Source organism: Eublepharis macularius, chromosome 1 (assembly GCF_028583425.1).
Source record: "Eublepharis macularius isolate TG4126 chromosome 1, MPM_Emac_v1.0, whole genome shotgun sequence".
NCBI lineage: Eukaryota > Metazoa > Chordata > Lepidosauria > Squamata > Eublepharidae > Eublepharis > Eublepharis macularius.
Genome location: NC_072790.1, coordinates 25,152,277 through 25,173,552, shown reverse-complemented (window position 1 = coordinate 25,173,552; position 21,276 = coordinate 25,152,277). Strand labels below are relative to the sequence as shown.

The window sequence follows — 21,276 nt, the reverse complement described above, 5'->3', positions numbered from 1 at the left end:
TCAAAATAGCTGCTCGCATTAACTTTGGGTTCTACTACTACTACTACTACTACTACTACTACTACTACTACTACTACTACTACTACAACAACAACAACAACAAAAACAACAACTTTGGGTTCTACAAAAGTAAACAGAAATACTAGTGAACTGGGTGGGGAAATAAACAGCAGTTTACATCTAATTTCTTATTAACTGCTGTGGTGTGCAATGGAGAAAAGAGACTAAGAAAAGCTAATGCTAGATGACCACTGATGGATCATCAACCACAATTCTACACCATGAGCTTCATTTTAAACTCTTCCACCATTTACTGAAACACAGACAGGGCAGCAATGTGTTAGCATGCCAGACAAGGGAGAGGGAGAGACTATGGCTTACTACTATCAACAGTCTATGGTTTGGATTCTATGGCATGCTGTATCTCTGCCACGTTCCTCTCCACGGCCCAACTCCTCTTCCACAAGCACAGGTCTGCTGACGCGAGAGAGCAGTAATTCTAACCCCTTCTCCCCTTCCCAGTGTAGCCCCTGTTCCACGTGACTAGTTCACATGGTGCCCTCAAACACAGGAATCAACTTTCCTGGGATCTGAAGGTATTGCCAGGGGTGTGTGTTGGGGGGAGATGGCAAAGACCAGCACTGTCAGCTGACGTATCACTGGATCAAGACCTTTTTTTGTTGCAGGATAACCAAGGAACAAATCTTCAAGTTACGTACAAGGAAGCTCAAACACATCTCAGCCCTTCCGACCAAAACGATGCTTACCTGAAAGGTGTGGAAAGAACAGTGTTGGGAGTCTGAACAACTTGTCTCTGAGGTGTTACGCCAGAGAAATCACTCTCATGCAGGGGGGTATTAAGGCCACCTTTCAACGGTGTGTCAACATTCGTAAGAGCCATCAAGTTCTGGGCTTCCTGTATAGCACAAAGCCATCCATGTCAGTCACTGCTAAAGCTGATGTTAAAAGGTAAGAGTTTTATAAATCATACTATTACTGCTCATTGATAAGTCGTCTGCTGGTGGGGGGGGGGGAAGGAGAGGACACCCTACAAGCAAGCCAAAATGCAATTTTCAAACAGGAACCCAATGCTGCTAAAAATTCCGCTACCAAGACTTAATGAGAATTGACATGCTGCTCCTTTAAGCTTAAAATATTATTTCCATTCAATCGTGCTGAACCAAGGGCGATTAAGTAAGAAGCCCCCTCCACTGTCCCCCTGGACTCTCCCAGCAACTGCAGCTGCTTGCCTGAAACTTCAGCTGCCCAAACAACAAACCAGTGATACGGATATGCTCAAAGTTCACCTTCACTAAGAGAGTCTCACAACCCAGAACAGGCTGCGTTCTGCCCTCTTACGCTTCCTCCCAACAGATAATCTCTCTGTTTTATTTTATTTTACGTCATTTATACCCCACCTTCCTCCCCAGCGGGAACCCAAGGAGACTTACTTCATTCTACTGTTCTCCATTTTGTCCTCACAACAACCCTGTGAAGTAGCAAAATCAAAAAGAGTCCAGTAGCACCTTTAAGACTAACCAATTTTATTGTAGCATAAGCTTTCGAGAATCAAGTTCTCTTCGTCAGATGCACGATCCCAGTTCGGATCATGCATCTGATGAAGAGAACTTGATTCTCGAAAGCTTATGCTACAATAAAATTGGTTAGTCTTAAAGGTGCTACTGGACTCTTTTTGATTTTGCTACTACAGACTAACACGGCTAACTCCTCTGGACCTGTGAAGTAGGTTAGACAAAGTATATGACTGGCCCAACATCACCCAAAAGTTTCCGTGGCAGAGCAGGGAGTCTAACCTGGATTGCCCAGATCTTAGTCTGTCACTCTAGCCACTATTCCACACTGAAGCAGATAATCAAATCCAAGTAAATCCAAGGGTGGTGCTACTTCTAGTTGGGCTATGCTCCAGACGCACCAGGGTGAAGGGCACATTCTCACCATGCCAATGCACAGGTCTTCTGATTCCTGCGCTCAGCAGAGGGCTGGTCACATCACAGAATGCTAACAAATCGGGCAGCTGAGAAAAACTATCGGCTCCTGCTGCCAGTTTAACGTTAACATTTTTAAAAACGGTTTTACCTGCAGGATCCGATCTTGAGCTGCTGGCGTTTTGGGCGTTCGGAGGGCAATGCTGTTGTTGGTAACATTGTACTCGGACAAGAGCGTGCTGGAAGCGGAGTTCATCAGCCCAGACTCTTCCGCTGTCTGACGGGCGATCTCACTCGCCTGCCCGACTTTCACCACTTCCTCAAGTTCTGTATCTGAAATCTTAAAGAGAAACTCGTTGACTGCATGGTAGGCAACCAGATTCCTAAGGAATCAAAAAAGCATCCAACAATGAAAAGGAAATCTCGACCTCAGAGAGACCATATATATATAAAAAAAACCCTAGCGATTTGGAACCTTGACCTTGGGATCTGAAGGGTGTGCAATGTATTAGGGCAAGCAGCCATGTCAAGGACAAGTATGCTTCAAACGCAAGATAGTAAATAATCATAAAGCTTGACAATGAACATCATTTAGCAAATGTTGGTATTTTGTCTTGGAATTAATAACTCCTGTACTACATTTATGTGTATAAGTATTTACCTCTCTTTTGTATAGGGCTGAATTTTTAATAAAAGTTTGAAAAATAAAATAAAAACACTGTTGGCAAATCTATACAGACACTTCCATAGGTTTCCAAATATCTAAAAATAAGTCCATATGCAATTGCTGTCTATACGTGATATGTTCAAATGCTTATATGTTTACAAGGTCCTCAATCCAATGAGTTACAGGAAGTGGGCCTTTGTTTTTCCAGTGTTGTAGTGTAAGTCTTTTAGCGATTGTAAGGGCACAGTGGGTCCATTTCTGTTCACCATCAGTTAGGTTCCAGGAGACAGGCAAATAGATTAAAAGTACATTAACATCCTCAAAAATAAATGAATATTCTAATTTTTTTAAAAAACCTAGCCACATAGAATGCCAGTGGGCATCTGGCAGACAACTGGTAAGCTTTACTTCTCCTTCCAGCTAGCAGGGCCAAGCGGTACGTTCCCCATTAGTTTCGCAGTTAACTGTAGTCACCTCTGACAATAAGCGTAACAGGGAGTCTGAAGACGGCAAAGGATTGTAGGGGGAAATAATGGCCCTGGTGAAGGACTTTCGCCCTGCTGTTCTGGAATGCACAGGAAGGTCGGAGGAGTCAGATCCAACGGGCAACATGGATCAGGAGAAACTTCAGTGAAAGATGCTGCTTATTTGACACCGCGAACTTTACTTTCTAAACCACTGCTTCCTGGGTGCAAAACCTCATCCCCTGCAGTGGCTACAACACAAAAGCAGCTTGATTTCCATTGGTCACCCACCGTCCAGCAACTACGGCACTCACCTGAGGAGCTGGAAGCACCAGCTTGCTTCTTTTTTTGGTGAACTCTGACACCCCACTAGTCTGAAGTATCGCTGATGGCAAATCAGATTCTTTTTTCCGTTTCAGCTGCTGCTTGTCTTTCTTTCGCTCTCTTCCTTCCTTTTCCCTAAAAAAGAGGAAAGACACCTCAACTAAATAGAAAATAGCATTCTTCAGGGAACGACAGAAGAACTTGTTTACTGCAGCACAGTGTTTCAGAGCTCATCAAGTGACTTACTGGACTTACAAAGAAAAACTAAGTTACCATGATGGGAGGTTGAAGTTTTATAATCTGTAAGATAAATCCAAAACGCAGATTTTTTTACACAAAGAGAAACATTACTCCCTTTTCACGTTTTCTCCTTTCTCATACAATATTGTACCTCTAAAAAGAAAAAAAGGGAGTGGGAGAGGAGGTTTGAGGAAGGAAATGGTAGCAGTGGTGACTTTTACGTCTTAAGTTTTTAAAGTATTACCAAACACAGACCTCAAAAATACGTGTCATATGGAACGCAGCTTAACTGAACTGAAACTCCCATTTCCCCCCTTATGTACAAGATTCAACAGCATCTGAAGTCACTGTTCTAACATAGATCCAGAGGAGTTAGCCGTGTTAGTCGGTAGTCGCAAAATAGTAGAGTCCAGTAGCACCTTTAAGACTAGCCAACTTTATTGTAGCCACTTACGATCTCAGTTCCCCGTCTAAGTCTTGTTGCCGTAACTTTCTGAAGTCTGCATCCAGTGCCTGGTAGTTTTCTTCTGACGTGTCGTAAAAGCCTAGAGCAGGCTTCTTTTCAAATGGGATCTCGGCATTATAATCAACTCCTCTTTTCTTTTTTCTTTTCTTCTGGATCTCAATCCCCGCAGCTCGAAGTTCCCTCCTCTTCTGGAGGGCGGCAAGTCGCCTAAAAAGGTGGACCCATAAATTAACTCGGTTTTTAAATGAATGTCCCTGCCTACCGAATATAGACCACTTTCAGACGAGACACTGCTAATATTTTTTTCATGTTAAATCCCAATGTCCTTACTGATAATTTTAGTTCCAAGGGAATATTCAATTATACCAGCTACAAAACAAGACACCAATTTTAGTTCAGTACTCAAAAGCCTTTATTACAAAGTGTCCAGTGTGGACTTGATTTTATTACTGCTGCCACCACAGCTATAGATGTCCAGAGATAATAACAGTTCAGACACTTTCTTCTTATCACATGTACTTAGCCTCATAAGTGCAGTTTTACTGACTTCAAGGTGGATTCCCCCCTCCCCTGGATTCTATATAACATTCTGACTAATCACCCCAGGGGGTTCTTATATTTTCTCAGGATGGAAGTTCTGCAAACTTCAGAAACCAATAAAACCAATCTATCATTTGGAAGAAGCGTATTAAGACTATTTCTCTTTTGTCACATTTGAATCTCAGCCTTCAAGCGCACGGTCGCATTTGATCCTTCCAACCAGCCTGTAAAACAAACTGGGCTGAGAGATGGCAGTTTTTCCCAGGCCACCTCACGAGCTTTACTGCCCAAACCAACCTGAATCTTACTGCATCATCTCCTTTGCGACAGGCTGTGCTCATCCTAGATTAACTGATGACTTGGAGTCATCACCATTTTAAGGTAAACGCATCAAATAAAAGGAAGGGCCAGGAAAACTTAAGAGGAAACATGGCATCACTGTGCTGAGATTCACACTCCTTTCCTACTCTTACTGTAGTCTTAACTCTAAACACATGCTTTGAGAACAGACAGAAAAAGGAAGAGTTTAGGCACCTGCTAACCCCCTCCCCACCGGTAATCCATTAGGCCATATCAGCCAAGCAGCCAGTGTGAAGTCTGGGTGCTACTTTCAAATCAATGGTGCTACAGATGGTACCGCTGGTTGGCCATATCGTTGAGTAATAATAATAATTTTAAAAAACCTTGGAAGAGCCAGGTCAGCACATAACATTTGAGAAGGTTGAAAACTGCACCACTTCAACTTGGGGCCCAAGAGGAAAACTGCCACGAAAGGCAGAAGTATCGTTAGAGAAGCTCTGCCTACCTAGCTTCTTCTAATTGCTTCTCCCTTGCTTTCCTTTTGGCTTTCTTTCCCTGAGTGTTAGCCAAACGAGCTCTAGCTTCAGAAAGCATCTCAAGTTCATCTGCAAAAGTAACACAGAAAGTCAACACTGGCTCATTGGCAGTTATCAGCAGAAACGAAAGAAGAAAAGCCTATTAAAATTGGGGTGGGGGTGGGGGAAATCATTTAGAGCACGGATTCCAGATGCCCTGTGTCTCCTGAAAAACATTCAAAACCCAATTGGGTTCTATGCCAAATCTTTAGCTTTAGGCTGCAATGCTTAGTTCTAGGAACACAGTCGCAGTATTACTCCTACCGTTTGAAACTGATCTGTCAGCAGAAGGCATTAGCAGTTGCAGACGTTTGCCAGATTACCCTCCGCCCAACAGACCCTTCTGACCGTAAGAGTAAAGCTGATTCCTGGGGTGGCAAAACAGTAAAGAGTCCAGTAGTGCCTTTAAGACTAACCAACTTATTTGTATCATAAGCTTTCGAGAAACACAGCTCTCTTCGTGTTATGCATGAGACGAAGAAAGCTGAGGTTCTCGAAAGCTTATGCTACAAATAAGTTGGTTAATCTTAAAAGTGCTACTGGACTCTTTACTATTTTGCAACTACAGACTAACACGGCTAACTCCTCTGAATCTGGGGTGTCGAGACCCATAAAAAAAAAACCTCAGTTATGTCAACTGGGGATCTATTCTGAAGAACAGGAAGGGGGAAATTGCTCCTCCGTTTTCCATCAAGTGCTTGTCAGAGGCAATTTTGGCCCTTTCCCCTCTTTACTGCACCACTCATACCCGTGTGGCTGCTTCTCCACATAGATTATGTGATCTTAGGATTCAACTTTCCTGGAACCAGAAGAACAACTGAGAAGGCTGGGTAAGCAGCTAAAATCGGCACTCCCTTCTTCTGGCAGATCACTGCAATATCTTTTTAGAAAGGTGATCTTATTGATAAAAAAGAATAACAAGTTCTCTCTTATCCCATTAAAGAATGAATCACTAAAGATTTGTAAGAAGTTTTGTTATTCTACTGAGGAATAATCTAATAATCCTCTCAACGGTAGTAGTTTGGAGGGAACTGAATTCCGGCTAGCCCCTATTATTTCAGTAACAAAAAGAAAGTCACTCTGTTGAACTGAAGTTAAGATTGTGTGACATAACAGATGCAATGATCATATAGAGATGAGAAAGCCGTGGGTTGCAGGACAAAGGCAAACCAGAAAGGGAAACACTCACCACCTCTTAGGGGAATAACAGTGGAATGCCATTCAGTGAATGAAGAAAAAGAACCACATGAAGTTGAACAACAAATAATCAAAAATGTCAGGGCACACAAGAGAAGATTGTTAAGAAGATAAACTGGGCCAAATTCACAAAACATTTTCTTTAACATACCCTCATCCATATCAATAGGATCTGGCCTGGCTGGCTTGGTTTCTGGGTTTGGGTCAATTTCTCCAGGTTTAAGTTTCCGAGGATCGTCAGCAGTTTCTTCTTCATTGTCTCTCTGAGCAGCTTTATCTCTGAAATGGTATCAGATCAAAAAACTGCAGTGATAGTTATGCAAAAATATGAAGTTAAACGAATACTAAGAAAAACATAGCACAGGGAACACAAATGAAGGGAGACCCACCAATGCCAGCTGTTCTCAGTAAGCATGACAGTTGACAGAACTTCCCAGAAGAAAGATCATCTAAGCAGAACCACAGGCACAGCCAACCAGCTTGTGGCTGCCCCCGAGGCTTTCTTCAGAAACCCCCCCCCCTTTGCTTCTGTCATTGGAAAAGCTCCACAGAACCCCCCCCTGACTCCAACCAAGTGGTGCTGTTTGTTTCACAGCAGAACGACTTACAGAAGAAATTCATAATGTTCCAGGCACTGGGCAGCTGTTCTTCCAATGATGGGTGCAATGGTCCTCCACTGGGTTGGCATCAGTTTGGCCAAATGCAACAACTTCTCTTCTTCTTCCCGAGACCATTCTGTCTTCTTTATACTGGGGTCGAGCCACTCGTACCTGATTTGAGAGGACGAAAATGAGGATTTTTTCCTCCCTTAAAATCAAGCTCCTATCAACTAGCCTTGCGTCATATCAACGATTTTCAAGGAAGAGAACGAAACTCAAAGGGTTGGATCCACTGTAAAACTTGCATGGAACCACAACTTCCCCCCTCCCCCCTCCTGCAGTAGTCCAAAACACCTTCTGAAATGCTGTTCTTGGGGGATCCCAAGGAACAGAATGAAGGGGCAATTCAGAGGGCTGCCACGGAAGGGAGAAATTTGCAACAATTGCAACCCTCCCCCACCCCTACAGCACAAAGATCTTTGATGGGATCCAATCCACAAGTTTCGCAATGTACTATTTACTCTTCCAAAAGTTACTGTAACAACAACACAATGCTAACATGCTGTGCAGAACTACTCCATTCTGATTTCAATAGACTTAGACAGGAGTAATTTTGCATAGGTTTGCTCTGTAAACCTGTAAGATAATTTCCTGCACGGCAGTTAAGGAAGGCGACAATACCTGGAGTGGGCAATCTGAAATCTACTGTGGTACTGACTAGCACTGAACCTATCACGGGCTACTACTACAGACAGTGTGTGTGTTCAAAAAATACCTGACAATACTATTATGTCCTTTTAAGTTGAGGGCTTGCTAAGAATCACGTGAGGCAGAAAGGGAGAAGAAAAAGGACAGATGATGAACAGCTGGGAACTCTCTCATCCTGGATTACCCTCTAGCAGACAGATGGAGAGTAGCTCATTTATCTCTGAATCTGAGCAGTTCAATATGGGAGGTTTTCTCCTGCCCCGTGCTGTAAAGGAAAGACTGGAGGAGCAGAAACTGTTTCATCACTCGGATCAGGTGTCCAACTAACTCTGTTCCAGTATACTATACAGTTCAGTCTTTGTACACTTTTGAGGGTGAGATAAAAAAAAATGAGAGCAAATACCAGATGTAATTCAGTAATCACCAAAAAAAACACACCATTTCTCATCTGGATTTCTCTTTACATTTTGTGTGATTTTTTCCCCACCCTCAGAAGAATTAACCTCGTATTTTCTTTCTGAATACAGAATTTCCTTGCTTTGTGAGGGATTTCTAATTTCTATATCCAGCCCTCGTTATACCAGGAAGCTGTACTGCATGAATTATTCTGAAGTTCCCACGAATAACGCATTCAGTTTTCTCCAGAGACAACACTCTTATTACATACCATCTGGCTTTGCACTGCTTGGCTGATTTTCTGTGCAACAGGGAAGCAATACGAGACCACTGGTTTTTGCCATATTTCATCACAGCCGCTTTAAGAATTTCATCCTTAAAAACCGAAAGAAGTGTGTGCAGTTATTTATCACGTTTCTGCAGAATTTTGGAGTGTAACAGACGGTGCAAGGCAGCTGTCTTCATCCCAGAAATTCAGTAAGTAAAGAGGTCAAGAAAGCCATTTTGCTGCCATTTGTAGAAGCGGTCACATCTCATCCAGGTTGTGTAACAAATTCCAACACACACCACTACGTAAGTACAGATGCAGCTGAAACCCCACTTTAGCCAACTGCACTCATCCTTGGAGTCCACTGACAGCATCTTAAGCAGATGATTTGTACGAGCTTCCTACAATGCAACTCTGGCTTACATGGAAGCCTAATATTGCGCAGATACACGATGTGCCATCATTATCAGCCTTATCTTTAATCAAGCCGCTTGTCCTGAGACTGGGAGAAGGGAAGGAAAAAGACACACTGGCCTCTGCCAGCAGCCTGAGGGCTAGGGCTACATCTTCTCCCTCTCAAGAAGCACATCATGGCAAAGGCAGACCAGCCACTAGCCACAGAGAAGTCTGCTCCTGCAGCCAGTTGCCCCCGAGGCTGAAAACAAGGGGGAAAGGAAACCTGGACCCTTCCAATGGCCAGAGGAATTAGGACCATGAGGTAGTTCCATCACTTTCATCAACACCAAACCAGGCTGGAAAAGATCAACTGGGCCTGAAGGAATATAAATTCTGTCAAATTGACCTTCCTCCTTTCCCCTTCTCCAGATGTGTCTTTTGGGTTTTTTGGACAGTAAGCCTGAAGCAGGGCCTGCCTCTTTAGAGAGGTAAGTGGAGCCACTTTGGAAAACAGTTATGAGAAGTGGGCGATAAAAAGCCAAACTTCATCATTAAGCTATTTTTATCACAAATCAACTTGTACACTTTTATGCAGAAAAGCAGGGGAGCGTATCCTAAATAAATAAATATTGTGTGCGTGAGGCGCCATCAAGTCTCAGCTGACTCATGGCAAACCCTTGTGGCGTTTTCAAGGCAAGAGGTGGTTTGCTATTACCTGCCTCTATGCAGCAACCCTGGACCACCTTGGTGGTCTCTCATCCAACTACTAACCAGGGCTGATTCTGCTTAGCTCCAGGTGATGATGATGATGTACTTACTTCTCTTCTAGACAGATCAGTGCCAGTGAACAAAGTCAGTGTTGTTATTATCCCCACACTATACTGGGGTGCTGGGGCTAAGAGGAAGGGCTGAGGTCATGGCAGCCCTGGGATTCAAACAAGCGGAGTGCCAATTTGCAGCCCAACCATTTAACCACTACTCCGGGCTGGCCTGGGCCGTCCATATCAGGGCAAGTTGCTTATGCTCTGTTCCAGCATTTCTTCAGCTCTACATTGGATTTCTGACGGTTTTAAATCTTTGCAAATTTGCATTTATATACCCTATTACATTACTTGTTGAAAAGTCTTTGAAACTGACAGTACTGCTTCACACTGCGTAATTTGCCCTGAGCCTCAGTGAGAAAGGCAGACTGTAAATGGCATAAACAAACACAACCAAAATTGAAAACAGCAGCCATCAGAAAACAGCTAACTCAAGAGATCCAGGATCTAGCCCTTCCAGGGGGGACGTATCCGAGTAGCCCCTTCAGCCCTAGCATCGCTTTATTGTTATCTTTGCACCATCAACGATGCATAATTCCCCCCGCCCCCGTGTCCAGCTAGCGAGAGGCCCCTCGTGCGCAGTCACCTTAAAGGGCCGCTACTCCTGGCGCATGCGCGCTGGCATTCCCTCACTGAAGTTGGAGAGAGGCCTCGAGAGGGAAACAGAAAGACGAGCGGGGAAGAGCGCAGAGTGACCGGGAAAGGGACGCGCTACTCACTTCTGTGTTCCGCCACACGCCCCCTTTAATCATAATCCGCGGCATCTTGGCGGCGAAAGAGGGCGAGCTCTAGGCACGGAGGAGAATAACGGCCGCGGCCAAGCGCTTTGCCCCGGATTCCTCGCCGCAGAAAAGCGGTTAGACCATTGCGCATGCGCGATCTGAGAGGAGGCGGCCTCGAGAATCGGACAAGCTGATATCGGATTGGAGGAGAAGGAAACGCTGGTTGCTGCCTTCTCGTCCTCGCCCCCTGCTTTACGCATGCGTATTACGTGGCAGTGTTCATTCTACGGCAAATAATAATGCCGCGGAGGAAAAGACGGAAGTCAGCCGTCACAGCGCCACCTGGCGGCCAGGAGCCAGTGCGAGCGTTCAGAGGGACGAGTTTGCAGACTGAGGCGGGAGAAAATGTTGTTAAAAATGCAACTAGGCAACTGTTTTATTTCAGTATTGCTGACTAATGCCGCTTTCACGCACGTTGCATAATACACTGTCAATATAGCTTGCAAGTGGATTTTCTTGATGCACACAGGGGAGTTCACCTGCAAACGATTGCAGAAGTGCATTCTCTTAACAGCGTGAAAGTAGCCAGGCTGAATACTGCACGTTCAAATCACTTTAGCTGTTGTTTGAGAACTGGATTTTCCCACTGCACACAGTAAAGCCCAGTTGTACAGTGGATTGAAAGTGCATTATTCAGTGTGTGTGAAAGCCGCCTTAATAAGGCTACCAATCTGGGAGCGTAGCTGCTGCTGACATGCTTGGTAAAATAGGAAGCGCCTCTTGCACCGTCTTGCAGTTTGAAAAAGCTGGAGCTGCTTTCCAAGCAGCTAGTACTTAACTGGGATCCACTCAAGTTTACGAATAAAACGTGCTTTCCCCACTCCCAACTGACGTGATGGACATGCTCCAACTTCAGCATCACAGACAAAAACTGGGTGAAATGATAGGTGCAGGGCTTTTTTTCAGCAGGAACGGTGGAATGGAGTTCCGGAACCTCTTGAAAATGGTCACATGGCTGGTGGCCCCGCCCCCTGATCTCCAGACAGGGAAGTTTAGATTGCCCTCCACACCACTCAGCAGTGTGGAGGGCAATCTAAACTCCCCTCTGTCTGGCGATCAGGAGGCGGGGCCACGGGCCATGTGACCATTTTCTCCGAGGGCAACCCACTGAGTTCCGCCACCTCTTCCCCCCCACCCCCAAAGCCCTGTATAGGTGTGTATAAAATGGGTCACACGAGAACCAACTGAGAGATGTGACTATGAGTGGTTGGAAACGATTCATAAAAGCAATGCCCGTGAGGAAGTCCCAGTACGAAACGGGGATTGAAAAATTGTTGGCTCAGACCCGTAGGCTGTTCTTGGAAGAAGAGATTCCGCTCCAGGTCGTTTCCCACCAATACTGTACCTTGAAATTTTGAATGTGGATTCTTCACTGATTGGATTACTGTCTAAGCAGACATTGGATGAACTATGTGGACGGTTATATTGCTGCTAGTTCTGTATACCTTTAGCTATTTATGTTACAAATGAATTGTTACTTATGATATTGACTGGCACAAATTGTTTCTTGCACTTAGCACTTTATTAAATATCACATATTTCATACATTATGGGGATTAGTACCTCTGAGTTGTTTCGAGTTTATAATAGAGTGTATATCAGAGGAACCCCTGTTGTTTAGCAGCTACCGTATCTGGAGGCTGGCAACCCTTCCTGGAATGCACAGGGCATTTGACTGGGCTACATTGCTCAGCACTGCACATTTGTCGGACAATGGGGACTTTCCATTAAGGGACGACGTTATCCGGAAAAGGTGCTGCTTCTGCCCCTCCTTCGGCCTTGCCACCCCTGAACACCAAGTAGGCTGGAGTTGCAGCCATCAGAGAAAGAGGCGGATCCTGTACCTTGATTACAGAGGCATACGGCAGTGGTCCCCAACAGGGATGGTCTTAGCCAATGGGCAGCAGGACCTGCCCACCCACTTGGGGGCCACCCATGCACCCTCTCCTCCCTCCAGGAAAGAAAAGGAGAGCAGGCTCCATCTGCCACTTGTACCTCTCCCACCTAGGCCTCCGGCAGTGGCTTCCAGTGGCAGCAGCAGGGGCTCCCACCCACCTCACAAGGTGTCAGGGCCGCCTCTTGCTTGGACCTTGGTTGTGGGAGGCTGGTGGTTGGGCGCCAGTGATACTGTGGCTCCATCCTGGACTTCTGCCCAGGGCACCAAAATCTCTAAGACCACCCCTGATCCCCAACATGGTGCCTTGGCACCTGTTTGTGTTCCCTGGTGCCCTCTCCCTTCTTGAATCTGAGGGATAAAACACAAAAGGATTGTACATTGTAGACTGTGTGTTTGTGAGGGAACAGACACATGTTGGGCCTAGAAATCCAACCAGAAGCAGCAGCAGCACTTGCTCCCGTTGTCCAATGGTTAGGCTTGCCAGGTACCCACCAGAGGTGGGCAAACTCCGAGGGTTGCCAGGTATCCTCCAGCAGGCTCTTAACTCCTTTTCTTCGCTTGTGCGTGTGATGTTGCTTCCACTGACAGGGATGCGCCTGCTTTACTGCAGGCTGATTTGGGCACAAACAGGCCCCAATCAGCCCATGGCAATGCGGAGAGCTCCCGGGGTGGCACGATGACATCAGTGACATCATCGTGCCACCCCGGAAGCGTGCCTGGGAGGCCCGTTCTCGTGCTTTCCTCTCCACCAGCCAGGTGAGTGGACGTGGGGGGGCAGAGGGTGGAGGTGTGGATCCCCTGTCCCCTCCAGGGAAATGGGATTCCTAGGTTTGCCCCTCTGCCTGCAGACCACCTGCAATTGGTGGGAGTTGGAAAGCCACCCAGCAATTCCCTGCCACCTGCAGGCAACCTGGGCAAATGGGTTGGCTTTAGGCCTGGTTATCAGATGGAGACGATAAATCTGCAGCGTGGGATCAGGCCTTTCACCACATTTTTTAAACATCTTTGCCAGGCCTTTATCCAAGGTTATCCAAAGCCTGTTTGCTCACCCTGCGGGGGCCCTTTCAACTGTCAGGGTGATTTCGCCCCCTGCGCCCCAAGGCCAGTGCCGGGGGTGACCCATAGCTCACTCTCAATATAGGAATGATTTTTTCTCTTTGGATGTGAAATTTTATTTTATTCCGCTGAACTTAATGCTTCCAAAAACACCCTCTAGAGGGATCTTTGGTGTGGGTAAGGCTTTATTTTGCGTTATAGGAGACTGAAGGTATTCTCTTCTGGGGCAGCTAAGGACAGTATTTAAAAAGCTAAGGCAGACATCCCTGTAATTGTACTAGAACGACCTGGTCTTCTGTTTACACGAGAGACCTCCTGAGAAGCTCTCATAGTGTTTGTGTGTGTTCTATACCAATTAAAAGACGTAAAATGTTGTCAAGGTGTACCTCTTGCCAGGAGTTAAATGATCTGATATAGGAAAGCCAATTAGACATGTAGGGCTTCTTATGTGCATGTCTGTATCTGAATCTGGCACGACCATCTGTCCTGAATCTCCCACCCCTCAGCTTCAGTGGATGACCCCAGGGTCTAGTTTTAGTAGAGAAGGAGAAAAGCTTCTTCCTGCCCTCACTATGCATAGTTTTATAGACCTCTGTCATCTCTTCCCTTACTCACCTTTTCCTAAGCTAAAAGGCCCAAAGCTGATCCTCACAGGCAGATGGTGTAACCCCCTGATCTTTTTGCTTGCTCTTTTCTGGCCCTTTTCAAGCTTTCCAATACCCTTCCTTAGGTACAATACAGTGTACAATGACCAGAATGGCACACAGTATTCCAAGTATGGTCTCACCCTAGATTTGTATAAGGGCAGCATGACAGCGGCCGTTTTCTCCTCTATTCCTTTTCTAATTGTGGAATTTGCTTTTTTCACAGTAGCTGCACACTGGGTTGACATTTTCCGCAAACTGTCCACTACCACCTCAAGATCCCTTTCTTGGTCTGTTGCCGACAGCTCAGATCCCATTAATGTACATGTGAAGTTAGGATTTTTGGACCCAGAACGGTGCTCATACTGAATCTCATTTGCCATTTTAATGTCCATTCCTCCAGTTTTTGTTTTCAGTACCCTAATTAATTTGGTGTCATCCACAAACTTGGCCCTTTACTACTCACCCCAAGTCCATACCATTTATGAGCCAGTTGAAAAGCACCGGTCCCAGTACAGAACCCTGAAGGAGCCCTCTGCTCACATCCCTCCATTACAAGAATTGACAGTTTATTCTCTCTCTGCTTCCTGTGTGTTAGCCAATTTCCGATGTGTTGTGAAATTTCTTAAGGAGTCTTTAGGGAGGGGCTTTTCCAAAAGACTTTTGGAAACCTAAATAACCAATTTCTACTGGTTCATTCCTGTCCATGGGTTTCTCAACACTTTCAAAGAATTCTGAAAGCTTAGTGAAACAGGACTTACCTTTGCAGAAGCCATGTTGATTTTTATTCAGCAGAGCTTCCCCTTCTATATTACTGACAATCTTAAGAATGCTTTCCATCAGTTTACCCAGAACAGGATCCTAATTACAACCATGGACAGTGAGAAACTTTATACAGTAGCACCGTCCGTAGTCCCTAACTCTTTACCCAAGCATCATTCAGAACCATTTTGTTGCAGTGCAGCCTATTACCTGTGTTAAAAAGCCCTCTTCAATCATTCACCTTCAGCATCGTTCACAGGAAGCCAGCAGGGCTGGAGCCTTCCTGACCGCCTCAGGCAGGAGATCCCATAAGGTGCGGGCCACAATAGAGAATGCACCTATATAGGCAGTTGTTGATTTTGCCCCTTGGCAGGTTGGCACCAGCAGAAGGCCCTGCTCAGGTGAGCAAAGTTGTTGTGGTGAAGCACAGGGGGAGAGGAAATCCCACCGATACGAGGGACCGAGGCCATGAAGGGCTTTGTATGTGATGGCCAAAACCTCAAAATGAGCATGGTAACTGAGTGGCAGCCAGTGGAGTGACTGCCGAATGGAAACTATATTCATGATCCACCTAGGTCCTGATAAAACTGAGCTGCAGCGTTCTGCACCAACTGGAGTCTCCAAGTTGACTTTGAAAGGAGGCCTGTGAGAGGGCATTAGCAAAGTCTAGCCTCAATATTACTGTGGCATGGAGGCCAGATCAGCCATGTTGATGTCAGGGGACATCTCCTGGGCTAGACTGAGTTGGAAGAAAGCACTTTGTGCAGCTGCATTTGTTTCTAGCAGTTTGAGCTACTTGTAGCACCAGATTTGTTAGTTATTTATCTACATCATTCCAAGCTACCCAGAATCCTGAGCATGTTGTGCCTCAGGGCCAGGATCTAGAGATTCCTCTCAAAAGGCTGAGGGGCCAGGTGGCTGCTGTTGAGCACCCAAGGGGAAATGCCTGCAATAGGTGGACAGGTGCACGGCAGGAGTAGAAAACTGGTAGTCTGGCATGTGCTTCTTCTTTTGCAACCAAGGGCCGATTTCTTGATGGGACCTACTACCCCCTACTGGAAAGTTCACGCTACATTTCAAGCACTACAAACCCCAAATGTAACACTAACAATATATTGTAGAAAGCATTGAACAACAACGACAACAACAAAAACTCCTGCACGGAGGCCTTCCTCCTTGCCTCTTCCTTCACTTCAGGCTCTGGTCTCTGAGGCTGGATCTGCTGCCAGGATATCGCCTGGATTTGGGGCCTGGGAGTGGCAAGCTAGGGGGAGATTGCTCTAGCTCCCTTGATGCCACTCTTTGGGCCAGTATTTTGTAGGTGTGTCTTAGTCCCTGGAATGTCTCTGGCAGAAGTGGAGTGACGGCAGGCCCAGATCTTGGGACCATTCCTGGCAAACTGCTGTCATGCCGTATCTCCTTTTTCTTCTTCATGTCCGTGCCAAATGGCAATCTCTTGGTGAGAGGCATTGTGTAACCCCTTATGGAGAGTGCAAGTGAGCTTTCAAGGGGTTCCTCCTTCCGTGGCTGCCTTGATGTCTGTCTTTTATTAGGGGAATTCCACAATGATCTTTCTGCCAACTTTGGGGGTTCGATCTTGGGCAACGGGAGACATTCAGACTGTCGATTTGACAGGGATTTTTTTATTTCTTCAGGTTGTGGTGGGGGTAGAGGAGGCAGAAAAATGCTGTCTTTTGCACGGATTTTGGAAGGCGGAATCTGTGTTGTGCAGTCAGACGCTTCACCTGGGCATCCCGGCCCTCCTGAGAATCTGTGCCCCAAAAGAGGAGCTGCTGCCCAGCAACACGGACTTCTGTATCTCATGTCTGTCTCTTAATCAGGGCCTCTCCAGCGGCTTCTGCGTTCTTCTCCAGCTCAAAGGGAAGGGAGCAAAGGCATCCAAGGATGTCACCACATCTGATGGCGGACCGCAAATACGCTGGATATTCTTGTGTGGAACGTGACTCTCCTGAAGAGCCTTCATCAACACCTGATCTTTCATGCTTGCTCGCTGGACTGTTTTCCATTTTTCGGGAGGGATGACCTTTCGAGGGCCTCTTTTCATCCCGCCGGGCACGGCCTCTTGCTTAGCGTCATCATGGCTGCTTCATCCTTCACCCAAGCAAATGCCCCTGTGCGTCATCCTGATGCCCCCCTGCCTGCCCAGATGCCCTCCCCTCCTGGTGCCCCCCAGTGCCCTCGCCTGGTCAGGCTGCCTCTTCCTCTCCTGCTCTTCTTCAGGCTAAGCCGGTGTCACCCTTTGAGATCTTTCCTATCCAATCTCCTGTAAGCTTTAATGAGAAACGTGAGTGTTCTTCACTGCAAGGGGAGGACGCCGTTTTCTATCTGCCTGAGATTAGGCCGTGTGGGTGTCCTTGGGGGATTCTACAGCCCCCCCCCCCCCGAGTCTGGATTCTGAAACAGGAAGGTGCAGAACTGAGAAGGGCGGGTCCTCCCTTGAGAGCCACGGGAAATAGTAACAACATTGAATTATGAAAACAAAACAGACAGAAGGAGCACTGTGTTATATAGATAAGCTTAGAAGAAAGTGAAAGATTATGTTTGACAGATAGAATAAATTTAAAATGAGTAAGGGAAAAGGGACAAGGGGTTGGAAAACTGTTGGAAGTCAACAAAAGGGGGGAAAGGGAGGGGGTTAGAATTGGAAAAATTAAAGGAAACTGATTGTAATGTACAATTTAATGATATCTAATCCAATAAAATTTAAAAAAAAAAGAATTATGAAAACAAAATAACAGCAAGAAACAATTATGGAAGAAAACCATACAAACAACCTAATAATGAAACAGTCCCTTTTGGAATTATACAAAAATGGAAGAAACTGAAGCAACTTCTGTGTGGAAGCCTAAACCCCCCTTTTTCCTCTTCCTCCAATGACACCCAGTTTGTCAAGGGAAGTGAACAATCAAAGGGTCAGAACAAGATTGTCACCTGGTTTGAATAGGAAGATGACAACACCACCCCAGAGAACGTGGAGGTCCACAAAGACGACAAAAGTAGACAATATCATTTTTCTGTTTGTGTGAAAAATGCACACACGCAACCAACAACTAAGGAGTTGTACTCCCAGCACTGGCTGGGTTTCAGGTAAAAGCAGGCTCCTAGGAAAATTAGGGAGTACTTCTCAATGGAGCAAAGTTGGGTCTCCCTGGAGCTTCTGTGACCTCAGCCAGAGGCAGGGCTGGCCATGGTGGACTCAGCAGGCACGAAGCTGCCTTTGCTGGAGCCCCTTCGGTGTGTTTCAGCATTTTGTGCACATGTACTGACCAGCATGACACAAGATCAAACACAAACAGTTCTGCATTCCTAGGGCCAAGATAACCTTCCTCCCACCTCAGGTGGCCTCGTTCATTTGCTATTTGCGGGCAACCCAGGAGAGAAATGGCAGCTTTGGGAGAAAATTATCTCCCGTTCTAGACTCAGCCAGGCTACCTATGCTGATCCATGCAGCTTTAACCTCAGAGCTAGACTACTGCAACACATTCTGCATAGGGTGGCCTTCTTTGGAGAAGCTGGCATCTTTGATAGATATAGAACCTAGTTGTTTGTCTGTTCACTACTGCTAGCAGATCTAATCCTATTACATCTATTTGGTCCCCGTTTATTTCCAGGACCCAGATCCTTAAAGGGTTGCTTCTACCAAGATATTTATTTATATACTAGCAACAAGGTCCATTGTTGGAAAAAATACAACGGGCTCTAGAAAGGGGGGGCGTTTCCTCCTCCACTGTGACTGATACCAACTGGGTGAAGGCGGGTGGAGGGCCTTGCCACCTGTTCCGCTCCTGATCCCAGCTGGGTGAAGGCTGACGGAACGTATTGATACCTGCTTCACGCGTGATCCCGGCCTGGGCTTCCCTCCAAGGCAACACCCTCTGGAGGCACACCAGGGTAGGAAGTGAGTTGTTTGGCACATGGTTAGCCTTTTATATTGTAGGATTATAATGCTTTTGACAATTTATCAGTTGAATCAATCTACAAGAAAATAAAGGGAGCTTAATCATAGTGTTTTTGGTAGCAATAGTAAGAAAATATTGTAAGTTCAATATAAAACTCTAGTGCTCACAGTTTTAAATCTCCGGTTTAGATGATATTCCATATATTAACTTGCATTCTTTTAAAAAATGACTGGTTTAAAATGCAATCTAAGCTGGCAGGGATGAACTTATTAAATCCAAGGAACATTTTCCCAAGGATGCCTAAAAAGGGATTGTTGTGTTGTTGAGTTACCCAGCTTGTGACTGGCAATGCTGTATGGAGAAGACCTTTAGGGAATCCCAGATTTACTGTTGAGTTGTGAACCTCCAAGTGGTGCCTAGAGAACTCCAGGAACAATTGATCTCCAGACTACAGTGATCAGTCCCCCTGGAGAAAATGGCTGCTTTGGAAGGTGGACTCTATGACAAAATGACTTACTGAGGTTCCTCCCCAAACCCAGCCCTACCCAGGTTCTATCATCTCAGCCCACAACAGTAACTATGCTGCCCTGGGTATTTGCAGCTTTTTGAACTGAGTGCTTAGAAATCATTGTTCTGCATTAAGCAATGCAAAAGCACCCTCTCGTGGCAAAATTCAAGACTGCTTAAAGCTAGCTGGGAATGCTGAGCTGACCTGACTCCTATGCAGTGAACAGCAGCATTAAAAAGGAATATTTGGGGGTGGGAGATTGCTCTGAGGCTTATAACAATCATATTATTGTTATGATCCTGTGCACCTTTTCTTGGAAGCTAGCTCTCGGAGATTTCCTCCTGAGTAAATTGCAGATTTCACAGCCGAAATCTCCTAAACATGCTGCTGCATTTAGTCACTCGAATGGCCATTTATTTATCTCAAGCGAACAGAACAGGAAAATAATGAAGAAATGTGCCATACCCCTTGGAGCTCCGTTATAAACACAGCCAGTGTGGTGCAGTGGTTGGCGTGTGCACGAGACCTTGGTTCAGAATGCCACTTTGTCGTCGTCATCGTAAGAGTCGATTTATGAAGCTTTCTGGGCCAGTCACCACACCTCAGCCTACCCTACCCTGCAGGGTTCTTGTGAAGGTAAAGCAGACAAGAGAATTTGGCATGCCACCCCAAAATCTTCGTGGGTGGGGCGAATTTTTTTTTTAAGTATTAGATTTTTACATTCAAATTTTACGAAGTATATAATCATTTATAGTTGTACAATGAGAAGAGTTCCAACACAGGGCATCTAAAGCAATTTAGCATGGGTGTAGGGTTGTCCACCTTCAGGTGGTCTCTGGAGATCCCCCCCCAAGAATTACTACAGAAATGCGTCCCCCTGGAGAAAAGACTTGGTTTGCTGTAGGTCCCTTCTCAAATGCCGCCCTCCTCAGGCTCCACCCCCAAATCTCCAGAGATTCCCCAACCTGGTGTAGGCAACCCTATCTGGAAGCCATGTTTATCTTTCTCATACACCTGAGCAAAGGAAATCTATTTGCCTTGACTGTTTTATGCCCTTCTCTCCTGGAGATGACTCCAGCTTCCTCCTCCACATACTCTCCTGTAACGATCAATTCTCACCCTGATCCCATCTCTCACTTGTTCCATTAGAAAAGCCTTCTGCAACCTATAAGGCTGACGTGAGAGAAGACAGGGTGGTACAATCACAGACATAAGGCACCCGCTTAAGTTGGTGGAATATCCGAAAGCTCTCTCCTGCAAGCCTGGGCCATGTAGTTTCCTTGGAGGAGATACTGGATGTGGTCCTACCGATTTTGCTACCATCATTGAAGTTTTGGAGTAGGCTTTGAATTCAGAGTGTGGAAGCAACAGCTGAGATAGAACACATGCCCCTTGGCTTCTAGTCTGATTGTGGACAGCGTTTGCTCTCTGCCTGATTAGCTTGCTGCGTGGAGCCTGCCATGTCCCGATCTGAAAAAAAAAAAAGGCCACGTATGATGATTGGGGCCAGCTGCGATAAGTACCACACATTGTAGCCTTGGTAGTGCGTGGATACTTCTACATGCTATTGACCCTGGGAAATCTTGTTGGTCTTTAAGGTGCTACTGGAGTCAAACCTTTCTCATGTACTGCAGACTGTCATGTATGCATGCCTGCATCCCTGCCATTAATATGTTTTACATCTTGTACTAAACTGCTAACATGAAATGTACTAAGCTAAGGGGTCTTGTCTTGTCTACCAGTGAGGATTTTATCTACCACAAGTATTTACTTTCACTTCTGGAGTAAGTGTCCTTGGAT

General features: G+C 45.8%; 1 protein-coding gene across 1 annotated transcript in view; it reads right to left on the bottom strand.

Annotated features, from left to right (window-relative positions):
* The window catches only part of CDC5L (cell division cycle 5 like), a 33,664-nt gene extending 22,903 nt beyond the window's left edge, over window positions 1–10,761 (bottom strand). The window contains exons 1-9 of the mRNA XM_054989659.1: window positions 10,627–10,761; window positions 8,694–8,797; window positions 7,328–7,489; window positions 6,871–6,998; window positions 5,453–5,552; window positions 4,096–4,314; window positions 3,392–3,536; window positions 2,098–2,286; window positions 768–916 (exon numbers count right to left, since the gene is read on the bottom strand). Of these exons, the coding sequence (XP_054845634.1) occupies window positions 768–916; window positions 2,098–2,286; window positions 3,392–3,536; window positions 4,096–4,314; window positions 5,453–5,552; window positions 6,871–6,998; window positions 7,328–7,489; window positions 8,694–8,797; window positions 10,627–10,671 (1,241 nt within the window). The 5' untranslated portion in view covers window positions 10,672–10,761. The remainder of the gene's footprint in view (window positions 1–767; window positions 917–2,097; window positions 2,287–3,391; window positions 3,537–4,095; window positions 4,315–5,452; window positions 5,553–6,870; window positions 6,999–7,327; window positions 7,490–8,693; window positions 8,798–10,626) is intronic.
* Between the last annotated feature and the right edge of the window lie 10,515 nt (window positions 10,762–21,276).